This window comes from Dreissena polymorpha, chromosome 6 (assembly GCF_020536995.1).
Source record: "Dreissena polymorpha isolate Duluth1 chromosome 6, UMN_Dpol_1.0, whole genome shotgun sequence".
Taxonomy (NCBI): domain Eukaryota; kingdom Metazoa; phylum Mollusca; class Bivalvia; order Myida; family Dreissenidae; genus Dreissena; species Dreissena polymorpha.
This window is the reverse complement of record NC_068360.1, coordinates 28,101,347-28,117,019: the sequence shown is the minus strand read 5'-3', so window position 1 is coordinate 28,117,019 and position 15,673 is coordinate 28,101,347. Positions and strand designations below refer to the sequence as shown.

The 15,673-nt window shown below is 36.3% G+C and overlaps 1 protein-coding gene across 1 annotated transcript; it reads right to left on the bottom strand.

The window, feature by feature from the left end:
- Positions 1 to 2,559: 2,559 nt before the first annotated feature.
- On the bottom strand, positions 2,560 to 14,699 carry LOC127834832 (uncharacterized). Its single transcript, XM_052360894.1, has 5 exons — positions 14,489 to 14,699; positions 10,556 to 10,685; positions 10,158 to 10,247; positions 8,808 to 9,718; positions 2,560 to 2,699 (listed from the first exon to the last, which is right to left on the bottom strand). Exons 1-4 carry the CDS (start codon positions 14,654 to 14,656, stop codon positions 9,393 to 9,395), a joined length of 714 nt encoding a protein of 237 aa, XP_052216854.1. The 5' UTR covers positions 14,657 to 14,699; the 3' UTR covers positions 2,560 to 2,699; positions 8,808 to 9,392.
- Positions 14,700 to 15,673: the final 974 nt, after the last annotated feature.

Sequence of the window (15,673 nt, the reverse complement as noted above, 5' to 3'; positions counted from 1 at the left end):
CTCTGCTCATTAGCATAGGGAAATTAATTGCTATATTTCAAAGTATTATTAGTACCACAATGCTTTTATCTCCAGGCAAATGATAGAAAGAGAAATCATGTTCAATCCAAAGACTTATGGTCAACCCAAAAATGATATAATGCGAAAAAATACTTTAACAAAAACATAGCTAATTAGCAACCCCTATTAGTCATTACATTTTCAAAAGGGGGCATGTAATTGATAATTGACCATGTGAAACTGTTTATTAAATCAACTGAGAGGGGTGTCAATTGTCCAACAAGGGCTGTTTGTAAAACATGCATGCCCCCCATATGGGCTCTCAGTTGTAGTGAAAGCCATTTTGTAAATATGTTTTTTGTCACTGTGACCATGACCTTTGACCTAGTGACCTGAAAATCAATAGGGGTCATCTGCGAGTCATGATCAATGTACCTATGAAGTTTCATGATCCTAGCCATAAGCTTTCTTGAGTTATCATTGGGACACCATTTTACTATTTCGGGTCAATGTGACCTTCACCTTTGACCTAGTGACCTCAAAATCAATAGGGGTCATCTGCCAGTCATGATCAATGTACCTATCAAGTTTCATGATCCTAGGCATATGCGTTCTTTAGTTATCATCCGGAAACCATTTTACTATTTCGGGTCACCGTGACCTTGACCTTTGACCGAGTGACCTCAAAATCAATAGGGGTCATCTGCGAGTCATGATCAATCTACCTATCAAGTTTCATGATCCTAAGCATAAGCATTCTTGAGTTATCATCCAGAAACCACCTGGTGGACGGACCGACGGACCGAGATGTGCAAAGCAATATACCCCCTCTTCTTCGAAGGGGGGTATAAAAATTGAAATCCAGAAAATTAAGCCGTGAGTCTGGGTCATTAGGATGAAGGGCAGATGCTTATCCTTTGACTGCAGAAAATGAAAACCAGTAACCAGTAACACAGCAAATATGCAATTAATATATAATTTGGTTAACATATTGTTTAAAATATGCTATAATAGCCATTTGCAGTGCTTTACTTTGTTAATAGATAATTTAAAATTCCAAGATGGCGGACATTGGCTATAACAATATTCGTTCTCACAGGTTATCAAATGATCGCGCACTCAAACAAATTTGTCCCAACCCCCACCCAACCCCACCCGCCTTAAAAAACCTCATCTGATTTACATTTAGCTCAAAATCGACCAAAAACAGCTCAAATTCAGATTTCCGGAATAATCCCGAAAAATTGACACCCCTGACTGATCAACCAATCAAATGCTGTTTATCTGCGCAACAAGGTCTAACAACCAAGAGTGTCTGAATAAGTGTTTAATGTAAGGTAACCTAGTGGATGTAGCAACAGTTTATTTGGCGACTGGTATATTTCAGTCCAGATTCTTCCACAGGATTTTTTCTGAAGCCACAGCCAAATAAGGGCAGGCTTAAGGAGGGGTCTCCATTGCTAGTTAATATAATTTCTGTATTTTCCTTTTAACTGGTCAGCATTTTCTTCATGTAAGCTCTCTATCCAAATATATAAGTTTATTTAATTCAATAACTTTTTCTTTTGCAAGTAAGATCAACAGAATTGATGTGTCTATATGAAATAACGCACAATATGTCTATTGTTATTATTACTTTAAAATCAAACAATGCTAGTTACACAAGACACTATTTTACAGAAATTCTCTCAGAATCATAACCATAAGTTTACAAGTGTTCAGTTGTGTGCAACATTTTTGACAATATATATATGTACATAACTGAGTATATTATTGTTATAACTGTCAACCACAGTTATCTTTCTTGCAACCAGTCATTAAGGTCTTTAGTTCCAACGAGGACATTACGCCCTTATATTGGAATGGTCATTTTTGCCAACATTTGCCATAACTTTGGAATATTATTCCTAGTTTGTTTGATCACTTTTTATTTGACACACTCTTTCATTAACGTTTGACTTATACTTATAACCTGATTACAATACAGTTTAAAGCCACATTAATACTCAAAATCAACAAATAATTTGTAAAATATTTCGCAAAATAAAGTTAACCAATTAAAAATCTGTGTTCCTTATAGCAATAGCCATAATTTCAACGCTAGATGTCACTGTGGTATGGTAATAATGATTTAACGAGATACAAAATGCTCGTTTTTATTTTTTGTGTCACAATATTTATTCCATGTGAATTTCCCATGACAATATCCAAACATATACGAGCAACATTGGCTTCTGGCTGCGTCAGAAGCACAACATGAGCTTCCCAAACCAATCTCGCCTTCCCTTGTAAATGTATTTTAAAATGCTTTATCTGTCCGAAAATGGGTTAGAAACAGTTCCATCTGACCCCTTTGCTTCGTTTTAACAGTCTTTGGCAATTTCAAGCGAATGAACCCATATTTCTTTCAGTTATATCTATTAGAACCAATATTTTCAAATTTTTATTTTTGTTGGAATGACTGTAAAATGTAAGTTCTTAGAAAAAAAAAGTTATTACAACTTCAGTTCATTAGACATTTCGTACCTGGCACTCTTGAAGCGGGAGTTGAAGGAGTGATGGGGTGTGTTGGGTTGTCTTGGAACCCTTGCAGGTGGAGTTGTCTGGGGTGTGTTGGGTTGTCTTGGAACCCTTGCAGGTGGAGTTGTCTGGGGTGTGTTGGGTTGTCTTGGAACCCTTGATGGCGTGCCTTTGGGCGTCTTGAATAATATCATACAATATACTTAGATAATAATATACGAAAAACTACAGTATTCCTTAATTGTTTCTCTAAAACAATTACTCTAAAATTGTCATTGTTTTAACAGCAGACTTGTAACAATTAGTGCTCAAACGGGTACCCCAAAACCCGAATCCGCGGGTAAAAAAATTCCCCGGATCTGGGTAAAAGTTTCTACTAACGATACCGGTTTGGGTTGAAAGCAACGAAGTTCAAGATAACATGTTGAACGTCTGGTCAAATCATCTCTTTTAAACAAGTGAAGTGAAATAACATACTTTATCATTTTAAGCAGTGTTGTTATTACAAATAGTCATAAATTAATAGAAGCGAAGCACCAAAGGCATTGATGTCAGGTTTAATTTGTTATTCACATCCCTTTATAGCGAAGTTAAAAAACAAAACTTTTATTATAACATTTATCGACTTTGATTAAGAAACACAGTTAGAGCTTACAGTGAAAGTATGAGTAAACAAAAAAAAAGAAAGTTATTTTGGTTTCTCTCCTCAAAATGAGACAAGCTTTATTTTTGCTTGACAGGTTGTTTTTCCTATACGTGCACTTTTGATCGCTATTCCAAGTATTACTATCATTTGCTAATTAAGTTTAACAACGTAGTGTAAACATTATAGTTATATGCAGTTCAGTATTTCATTCATAATTAAACAAATCAAAACAATAACAAGTATAATACTCTAAACAATGTACTTGACAAACAGTTGAATATTTAAGAATGCTAAAACATGCTACAAATGTATGACAATTAATGTAGTTTTAATTTAATTAACTTACGTATTATCTGACCTGACCCGACCCGAATTTTCTCGGGTATTTAAATTTTGACCCACCAACTCGAAGAATATTTTTGACCCGTGTGAGCCCTTGTTACAATACCAAGCACATTAACTTGGCAGCTATTGTACATAACTTTAACTAAGAACAAAAGATATACACTCAACATCAAACGATTTGTATTAGAAGAACAGAACAGGACATAATGAAGGTATCACACATTATTATTTTTTTTTCAGTCTTTAGAGTGATATTATGGGCATCTAACAGTTTATAGGTGTCTATCGCAATCGTTGTTTATTTTTGGTGTTTTCCCTTCATATACACATATTTGTTAATGCAGCATCAACATACTAAAACAATATCCCGGAAAGAGAAAAATAATGCATTTGAATATCAACCGTACTTTCGTTTGACAACTGATCACGCATGTACAATGTGAACCTAAATTTAGTTTTAGTGCAGATTCGTTTATACGACACAAAGACACAATTTTGTTTTACGGATCATTTCGGCTTACAGGACTGGGTGAGTCACGTAAAATAGCGAATATAAAGTACATTTTTATAAACAACTGGTAGCAAGATGAGTTGCAGATAATTGGTCAGTAACCACATTTTAACTTACTCTTTTGACCTGTTAATTCTTTTCAGCTCAATTCAACAGTGAAAAATGCCCATAATATCACTTTAATAATAAGAGGGCCTGAAAGGCAAAAAGTCGCTCACCTTAGAAACAAAGGAACTGTTACCGACCTTTTCTGTGCAGCCCAAAATATCATTAGAACAAATGTCCTGACCAAGTTTCATGAAAAGTGAACTATAAATGTAACTTTAAGAATACATGTGGCTTTTAGAGTGTTAAGTTTTTTCTATAGCCATTAAAAGAAAAATGCCCCGCCATGTTTTTTAACCCGCCTGAATCATTTTCGGACTCGTCCAAGATATCATTGCAACAAAATCTTCTGACCAAGTTTCATGAAGATCAGACTATAAATGTGGCCTCTAGACTGTTAACAAGGTTTTACTATAGCCACATAAAGCCATAAAAAAAAAAGTTCCATATTTTTCAAGCAACTGGCACCATTGAGGAAAAATGCCCCGCTTCTGGCGGCATTTTTTTATTTAACAACCGGAATCATTTTCAGACTCGTCCAAGATATCATTGCAACCAATCTTCTCACCAAGTTTTATTTTGATAGGACAATAAATGTGGCCTCTAGAGTGTTAACCAGGGCTCGGCCGTGAGGGTGACGTGGGCGATAACTTCGCCCGGGACATAATAATGTCGCCCTTAAATAACATGAAGGAGAAGTTGACATTGCCTTCTTTTTTTACAACATCGACGTTTTTTTTCTCAACTTTTCCATCTTAAAATTCTCTATTTTCACATGTCATAAAGTCAACGATGACGCCTGTTATGTTATCAGTTTATTAATACAGCAAAAGATCGACTGCTGTGAAAGCTTATCCAGGCAACTAGCATACATGGGCATTCACTCCAAACAATAATGGTTTACAGGGGACAAAAATATTCATAAACTGCACTCGTCCTGCAGGACGAGTGCATTAAAATTTTCACTCGTCCTGCAAACACACGCACTCGTCCTTCAAATATGTGTGAAATAAAGATTGCAAAGGGCTGATATGACTTATAAAATTTCCAAAAGTATATCACTGCTAAGCAGTGAAATAAGTTACTTTATTTATGAGGAACACAAAATAAATATTTTTTCTAATGCTCGCGTGCTTTCTGTTTCGGACGTTTGAACATCGCCCCCGCCCCCTTTTAAGAACGCTCGTATGGCAGACATTTTTCAAACAAAATTCAGACTGGTTTAAATCTGGTTTAAAACCGTTCTTCGCGCTTAAATTATTCTTTTTTTGTCAATACTAACAGTGACTGCAGTCGCATGGTTCCCTGTCAACATGTACGCGCAAAGCTTACACCAAAAAGCCAATATTTACTCGGGACACAAGTCTCGCATAACAACACGCACCTGCTGTATAAAATTTACAATTACAATTTCCGGTTCATTCGCATTCTACTTTGGAATAGATATGCTTTTAGAAAATGATTTTATTAAATGAAAAATAGTCTTACTGGTCAGAAAATTTATTTTTAACATCAGCTTTTTTTCACTCGTCCTGTAGGACGAGAGCTTTAGGGAAATTCACTCGTCCTTTCAAGATTTCACTCGTCAATACGAGCGGACGAGTGGAATTTTTGTCCCCTGGTTTAGATCAAAAGATGAAAGCGAGTGTCATTTCGCCGACAGTTTTGATAGTTCTCTGTTCTGCAAGCGCAATTAGTACACGCCCTGCAGGCGGAGTAAAGGGTACATTAACATCGATAGTAACCAATTAGAACACGCGTATTGTATATACATATGCAGTAGTTTACCTGAGCGATGAAATGACGTCGTTATAGACATGTATTTACGCACAAAAATGTTTACACGCGCAACACATTCCCAACAGTAAATACGAATACGATTTATTTTAGTATGTTCTACTGTTTACTTGTTTTGTGTTTCAAAACTCTTAAACACTAATTATTCAGTCGATGTGCAATTTATTTTGTCAGACATTAATTCATAACCATATATACGAAAACTAACAGCTCACCCGTGCATAGTGCTAATTTCCATAATTTTATCTATCCATACGTAAAAGACTTTATTTTATATCCCACAACCTCTTTGCGCGTGCTGTTAGTTGTCTAATGATTATGTGATAATTGATTGACCATCCGATAATTGCAGGTTTTTGGCAGACTGCATTGTTAAAGAAAGAAAAACAAAATTGATCATAGGTCTATTAATTACGTAGATCCACTACTGTAAAAGTCCAGTGAGTTTTTCAGTTTGTTAATCCACCGATAATTACGAGTAACACTTAGTCTTATATAAACTGGGATCACAGTTCATTTTTATACTAACAAGTCCTATTACTACACAATAGAACACATTTCCTCGATAAGATATAAATTATCCGAGTAGAATTAAATTGCTACGCCATGACCTTCGACATTGCAAATGGCGGATGTATTGTAACATTCAAACCGCGTTCAATTCAAAGCTGGCGATTCAAATTACAAGTAATGGTGATTCAATAATGAAGAAAGCATTAACTGGATTTAACAAACGTTTGATAAGGTTTGTTAAACCAGATTACAACAAGGACAATTTGGATTATTAAAGATAAACAGGTAAGGCATTCTCAAGTGAACATATTTCGGACATGTATAAAATTCGGATAAACAATAATAGATATATTGTATTTCCCATGCATTCAGATTGTGTTTTGTAACGACTCGTTTTTGGTGATTTCACCACCAGAAAAATTCACAATGGCATGGGTACCGGACCCATTCCCAATTGGATGAAAAAAATCACTGACTAACTTTCATGTACATTATGATGTTAATTGGGTTTGGATTGTCATTGCATTACACTGCAACGCCAATATATCGCTGTTGGTGGGGTCCAAAGATAACGAGCGCGATATATCCGGCGCGCGATTTAACTCGAGAAATGTCTAACTTTATTTTATTGCGGAAAATTTGTCAAATTTCCCAATGTTTTCATTTTATATACGGCCCTGCTACATATTTGTATAGTAATAATTGCAAACCAATTCTACAATCAACATTTTCATAACTACATACGTACCGGTATCTGTAATTATCATAAAAAACAAAATGTAAATTATATTTTTCATTTTCATGTATAATATCGCTCGCCAATCAGCTAAAAAAATTCTTGTAAAAAATTCGTATAAAATACAATTGTGCATAGATTCAAATTTACCCTTATAAGTAGTCCTAATTAAGAAACTGAAACAGCGTAACGGAACGATACAGCGTGTTTGAATTTTATTTTATTAAGAGGAAATGTCAATGCCACATAATTCGCGAGATACCGCGGTACTTTAGTTGAAATTTACAACAAAACTTTCAATGGAAAATAAATTATCTCAATGTTGTACCCCCTACGAAATTTTTATTTACAAATAAATACACCCACACCAATTTTCGCGCGCTTTTTATCACGACAAAGAAATTCATGACTAGTACCGAAATTAAACGATTTATATACCAGTAAACTGCCAATATTCCCTTTGCAATGACACTTGAAATGGTTATTTCTTAAGTGTTAAAAACAACCCCAGCCGTGGGTAAACAACACTTATCGACTGTTGTTCACACTTCACTGCGCCATAGTAAGCCGCGAAATATAGGGATTTAATACTAGCTAGAACCGGTTTTTTGCTTAAGTTAGCGAATTCTCAGATTAAAACATTGTCATTTAGTGATGATGCTTGTCGGATTTTTGGGAGCCACAGCCAAAGCGCGATATATTGGACAGCGCGATATACTGGTCCGCGATATATTGGCGTTGCAGTGTATTAAAGTACTGTTTATTTTTATGATGCACATGGAAATCACAAGTTTTATTTGTATGAATTGATTTATGTGACTTAATTTGTAAGGATTTATTGAATTTGAAAATATTATTTGTTTGTCATTGATGATGATAGGCTTGGTGTAATGAGGGGTATAAAACAAGTGAAGATTTTATTAAACGCCGAACAGAAACCACTTCTCCTTCTAGTGGCCTCATGCAGCCTCATGAAGTCACTTCTCCCTCAAGTTTGAACCTAGGCTTAGCCCTGGTTAACAAGGTTTTACTAAAGCCATATAAGGAAAAATGCCCTTCCCCCTGGCGGCCATGTTTTTCAAGCAACCGTGGTCTAGTTGTTGGATGCTGGTCTTGGAACCGGAAGGTCCCTGGTTCAAAGCTCAGACCATGGAATTTTCCTAGGCAAAAAATTTATCCCATGCTTGCTCGTCTCCACCCAGGATGGCGAGGAGTATAAATGGGTACCTGTGAGGGAAAAAAGCCAATGTGCCGTGGCTGCATACTGCACTGCATGTAAACAGACAACTTATATCCCAGTAATCAGGGGCGAAATGTCAAAGTCTATTATAGATGAGTCTAGTATTGTAATCAGATATAAGCACATGCATTTGCATTTAACAGGAACCATTTTAAAATCGTCCAGGACAATTCTTCTGACCAAATTTGATTAACATTGTACAATACATGTGGCAAATGTGTTAACAATGCAAATATTGACGCCCATGACCCACGCCGCACGGCGGACAAAAGACAATCACAAATGCTCACCATGAGAACATTGTGCTCAGGTGAGCTAAAAACAGCTGAGTATAAAAATGTTTATCAAACTTTTATAAAAATCAGACACCAATGACAAATTTAATTGCACTTACGTAGCTTTGAATGTGTCTTGCAAAAAGTTCCCTTGATAAATTGCCATCTTTTTTCAAAATTACAGTATTGCCGATCCCCCACAAGTTGCTGGGAGTGACTGGAGCCTCAATTTGTCTCTCATCAGTGGATTCCCCATTACAATCTCCAAACTCTAGTTTTGTAGCTAGCTTGTCTTCAAAATCTTCAGCATCCCCGTCGTCTTCATCCGCTCTCTCCTCTTTGACAACCCTCAGTGGAGTCTGCATGGCCAAACTAATTCGACCCACTGACGGCATGTAGTTTTTAGTAACACTCGGCAGACTGTCACTTCTAGGGACACGCCTGGGTGTCATTGAACTCACACCTAAGCTCGGTCCCCCAATCCCAACATTTGGAGCTGGATTCTCCTGTCTGGCTGCAAGGCTGGTCCTTTTGGAGAATGGAGACCAGCTTTCCACACAAGTGCCAGCAGTGCGAGTATCAATTAATTGTCTGTCTTTTTCATCTTTTATAGGCACTTTCAAGGAGTCTTCCACTGCATTTGAACCAAAACATGATGACACACTTCCAGTTGCTATGGCCATGCCTTTTCTATCGCCCTCGGTTTAGGGCACTCTTCGAGGTGTCATCGCACTAATACTCAGCCGACCATTGGTGGGTGCACCATCCTGGGCGAAGTTACGAGCTGCTAGACTGAAACGTCTAGAAAATGGGGTCCATGATTGTGAACTTTCAGTGGAAGATGTTCTGGGTATATCTGGTTGTGCTGACGACTCGGTTTTCACCACAGCAGGGGCACCAGAGTCCTGATTCTTCCTTTTCCACACCTGCTGTGCAAGACTTGGTCGACTGGGTACAGTAAAAGGGTTGCTCTCATCAGCTACAGGTCTACTCGGGTTATATAAGCTGGGCCTTCCAAAGGGATTTGTGTCTGAAAACACAGGGCATGTGAACATCAGTAATTAAACAAGTACAATTGTTCAATCCACCTTTTATTATTCTGGTTACATTGTTTCAAAATCGCTTACTTTAGAGCACAATGAAATAGAAGTTTTATCATTTGAATATTGTTTTAATTTGTTCATTTGCATCATTAAATTTGTTTTTACTGAACAACATACAGGCAAATGGTGAAAAGTCATGTGTTAGTGTAAATCTTATAGATTAGCTTTAAAGCTTCAGGACTTCCCGACCTTGCTCTATTCATCAAAGAACTACGATTTTTTGCATGTAAGATAAATTGATCATTGGACTCTCAATATTAAGAGTGTCCTTTCCCTGGTGTTAAAAGCCATGAAGCAATCAACAGTCTTGACCTTCAAATCTCATAACCTGCCCAGCTGAAGACACATTATACAAGTATAGAGTACCTTGTTTAAACAGACTGGATTTCTGAACATCAAACTTGGAGCAAAAGTCTGTCTTGGATGGTGTCAGCTTTAAGTTATAGTTGCTATTGTCTGTAATACAAAAAGTTCATGTTTTGGAAACTGAGTTATCTATGACATGAAGCTATAAAAGAAATAGGAGAGCAAAGATTGTATTTCATAGAAAAAAGTATGAAAGAATGTTTCCTTTAGACGCAAGATTCCAAAACCATGATACAGTGCATTTTGGGGGAATTTATTTCTTACAATATTTTTTTAAAGATTTTCTGGTAATTTCTTATTTTTGCTAATGAACACAAATTATTATTCAAAACTTGACATTAAAGTTACCCTTTTATGAGTGATAGCAACAAGTGAAAGCCTTTGGAAAAGACAAATACCAGAAGTTTCCTTCTCTAGTCTTTGTCGTTTGGGGGCTGGCTGGCTGCCCTTGTTCAGAACTTCCTCACAGGCTCTCTGGAACTCCTTCACTGGGACCCTAGCTGGAGGGGCCATACTGCTTGTACGCCTCTATATGCAACAGAATTAAAAGTTTATCACACAATGGACTGCAGCTTTGGAACCTTTAATGAGAACTACATATCAGGGCCCCATATTTGAATCCAACCTTTAGACGTCATTTTTGGACTCCATCTTTGGACTTTACTTTTGAACTTATCCCTTTGAGGCCATCTTTGGACACAATTATAAGATCCAAACTTTAAAACATATGTTGGACCCGACCTGTGGTCGCCATCTTTTGACTCCACCTTTAAGCGCTATCAATGGACTCAACCTTGGTATTCCATTTTTGCCCTCCATCTTTATACCCCACCTATGAACCAAATTATCAGACCTCATCTTTGAACTGCCATAGTAGGTTTTAGCTTTGGACCCCACCTGTATGTGGTCATTATTGGACCCAAACTTTGGACTCCCATTATTTGACACCACTTTTTAATCCCATATTGAGACCAAATCTAAAGGCCAAAACAAACCCAATCTTTTGACTCCATCATCGGACACCATCTATAGACCCCATCATAGGACCCAACATTTCGATTCTGTATTTGAACTCTAACCATTGGACTGCATCTTTGTACCCGACCTTTGTACCCCCACCTTTGGACGCTATCTCTGGACATAACCTGTTAACACCACCTTTGGAAGCCATAAGAACAGCGTTTTTCCTCATCACTTTGGGAATGGTACTGGAACCCGTTTAATAGGGAAAATTAGCTGCGTTTTCATCCAAATTGGGAAATTTATTAATTATGCCTAAAACTAAATAAAACATATACACAATTTATAAATATGTTGCATATTAACATCAAAGTGATGAGTAATTTCCTGCAAAATCCTGTTTCTATTAACAATGAGTTTATTAAACTGAACACTCTTTAAACTGAAACCGTGCTTGAAAGTATCAACTGTCTAAATTGGGACTCTGAGCCTCAGGTTCTGTAAGAAAACCTGCCTGTGACTTAACCAGGTTTGCATCACTAGACTGGACCATCAATGAAATGTTGCTATAATCAAAATCTGACAACTATGCACTGGACTCAATATGTGATACATATTCCCCAATTGTAAAATCCAGAATTTTACAAACGCACAAGTGATAATCGGTACCAGTGATTTGTTTGGCTGTTTTCATTTTACACCAACATTTGTTACATACTACTTAACAAGTAGTATTACTATTAGAGTATGGCACCAAGGCATAAAAGATGCAAACGATTGTGAATCAGTTAAGCATGAATAACCCAGTGTCACTATCAATGGATAATTTTAAAGGTTTTGTGGCAGTTTGTTGGCGTTGCTATACCTACCACACTAATAATTCCTTATAATGTACTCCTCCACATAAAAATCGTTGCCAGTTTCTCAGGAGACTGATGATGGCATCCTTGTGTAATCCTCGTTGAAATTGTGCATGTAATGCTTAATATTTCCAAAACATTTATTTTTACATGTAAACCTTTTAACTAATTATTATTTAATAAATTACATTCAATTGTAAATGTTTTGTTTCATTCTCAAATGACCATAATTGAATTTGAAATCCGAAACACACTTTTGATTTTGCATGTTAACACCACGTTATCAAATTCTAGCTTCAAATAAACAGTGCAAATGTATTTGATGTTCATCCTTTGTGGCGATAAAAAGCGCGAAAAATGATGCCCCTTATGTTAAACTTCACCTTACCCCATTGAAAGCATGGATGTATTGATATTTGTATAAAAACTATGAAGCATACAGACAATTGAAATCTTTTAATTTGGTTAAAAATATTGTTGTTCATTTAAAGTCCCGGTCAAAGCAATATATATGGGCAGAATCGTAAGAAAATGTGTTTTTATTGAGGATATCACTGAAAATCAGGTTGAAATCGGTTGAAAACAAACAAGATAGCGATTTTTATTTTGGGGTACGGTAATGTACGAAAACGACCTAATTAATATTCATGATTCGACACGTTAATTCAAACCTAAACAAACAAAGTTGTAGATACGGGCTAATTTAGCGGACAGAAGGTAAGAACAAATGCAAATACATCTGTTACAGACGGAAACTGAGTTGCAACGCTACGTTTTTGCCTTATCTATGTATTTATCTTCCATATGCTAATAATGTTTAGTGAAAGCTAAATACATGCATAGTTATAATTTGCATAACTTGCGACGCTGCAATGATTTTTGCCTATTGCATGTATTTATGATCATTTTAATATTATTTTATCGATTCAAAACCGACTTTGACCAGGTTTTCGATGTCAACCTCGATAAAGAATATATTTCAATGAATTAATGTAAAATTTATGTCTCGCTATAAGATTTATATGCAAAACAACGATCTATTCCACGAACTGGGACTTTAAATTAAACTATATTTCCAATGATATTGAATAGACATTTCCTCAAAATTAATTTCAAACAAGAGGGCCTGAAAGGCCCAAGGTATCCCCCGCAACATATGCTTTGTTTGAGGATGGGTGCAAATTGGACGGATGAACATAATGATAGATGGACGGACGGAGGACAATAACACAAAACTAAGACAAAGGAAGGTTCTTAAGCCTTCACAATTTATTTAGGTGAATTAATAAGTCGTGCGTTTTCACAAAAACGCGCTTCCAAGATATGGCTCCGGACACAAAAATGCCTATAGTAAAAAGCATTTTTTCAAGATACAAAAGGCCATAAGTCTGTTTTTAACAGATGGTGTACAATGCCATTTGGCGTGCATCATCCTCTTATGCATATATATACTCATACCAAGTTTAAATGAAATCCGCCAAAGCACTTCCAAGATATGGCTCCAGACACAAAAGTGCCTATAGTAAAAAGCATTTTTTCAAGATACAAAGGGCCATAAGACTGTTTTTAACAGATGGTGTACAATGCAATTTGGCGTGCATCATCCTCTTATGCATATATATACTCATACCAAGTTTCAATGAAATCCGCCAAAGAACTTCCAAGATATGGCTCCGGACACTAAAAAGCATTTTTTCAAGATACAAAGGGCCATAAGTCTGTTTTTAACAGATGGTGTACAATGCCATTTGGCGTGCATCATCCTTTTATGCATATATATACTCATACCAAGTTTAAATGAAATCCACCAAAGAACTTCCAAGATATGGCTCCGGACACAAAAGTGCCGGACGGACGGACAGCCGGACGGATGGACAACGCCAAAACAATATCCCTCCGCCTCTGGCGGGGGATAATTAAACATGCTGTATCTTGATTGTTATGGTCTTTTAGATGATTCATTATTGAATCAGTTATTGTACTTATACAGCACCCAGTACACAGAGAATCCGGATAAAACTGGACAAAGTGTTGGATGTTGTGAAAACACAATTAGCAGGTATACTGACCCATTGTGTAGACTGCGATGTTTTGACAAAAGGATAAACATGTGCGTATGCAACTCTTCGCAGATTCTTTTCATCATATTGGGATTGGTTTTGAGAATTGGGAGTTTTTTATTTTGAAATTGGGGAAAATGATCTCATTGGGAATGGTACCGTTTTACAGTACCAACTTAATATAGAAGAAAAACAATGTAAGAAACATGTGCAGCTTTCATCGACTTTCCTTGGTTCCTTCAGTCACTATAATTTCCATGACATCATTACATTTGTGTTTGCAGCATTTTGAAATGTTACTTTTATAGTTGAGTTATTTCAATTTTTCTATTCTTGTTTTAATCCAGATAGTTCTTATTCTTTAAAAGTAATTATTTTTTCCTTATATATATTCTGTGTACGTTTTTTTGGCCATTTGATTCTAGCAAGAACCTTAGATATAACAACATACCATTGCTGTAGCTATGGTGTGTCTGGACACGCTCCCTGGTACAGACACAGGTACCTGTATGCCAGTGTCGTTGAGAATACTGTCTAAGGCCGCACTGTCTGCTTCAAACTCAATCCCTGAATAAACAAGCTTTAATATATAAACCATAATGTGGGAATGTTTGGCCATGCCTCCTACCCGCCCTTAGTACTGGGTATACCAAAAGTCTTCAGTTCTAACACATTCAAGAAAAGTTAAGAACTATTTGGCTTTATTTCTAAACAAATCTAGTTAAGTTAAACACTTTTTGTCTTTACATCTTAACCAAATTTTAGAACTATTTGTCTTTACTTCTAAACAAATCCAGTTAAGTTAAGAACTATTTGTCTTTATTTCTTAACAAATCCAGTTAGGTTAATAACTATTTATTTCAAGGTCTTAAAAATCAGTAAAGTTAAGAAGTTTTTGTCAAGCAATCTTGGCATTGAAAAGGAGGACATTGGCTGAATAGATGAGACAAAAGGAGGAAATCAGCTGATTGGATGAGACAAAAGGAGGAAATCAGCTGATTGGATGAGACAAAAGAAGGAAATCAGCTGATTGGATGAGACATAAGGAGGACATCAGCTGATTGGATGGGACAAAAGAAGGAAATCAGCTGATTGGATGAGACAAAAGAAGGAAATCAGCTGATTCATTGAGACAAAAGGAGGAAATCAGCTGAAAGGAGCAGAAATCACACACATCCCAGTGTTAAGGAGACTTCCTTCATACAGATAATAGCATCAATCAGGAAAAGTGTTATCCCTGATTAGCTTATTCTAACTCTTACAAAAGAATAAAAGAAACAATGCTTGACTGTTTTGCAATCAATACAGGAGCCCCCCTACAAATGGAAATTAAAACAAGGGACAAAATTGTCACAAAACCAGGTTTTCATTGTGAAAAAAAATCTGATAAAGGGAGAAAACTCAAACTGAACTTTTGAAATGAACAAACAAAATTAACCCCCTTTGTAAGTTTGTTTTCTAAAAAAATCTATTTTTAGTCGTGGCGACCTTGACATTGGAGATATTGAAGTGATTCTTTCGTGCGACACACCGTCCCATGATGGTGAACAAATGTGCCAAATGATTTTAAAATCTCACAATGAATGACATAGTTATGGCCAGGACAAACTCATTTATGGCCATTTTTGACCTTTGA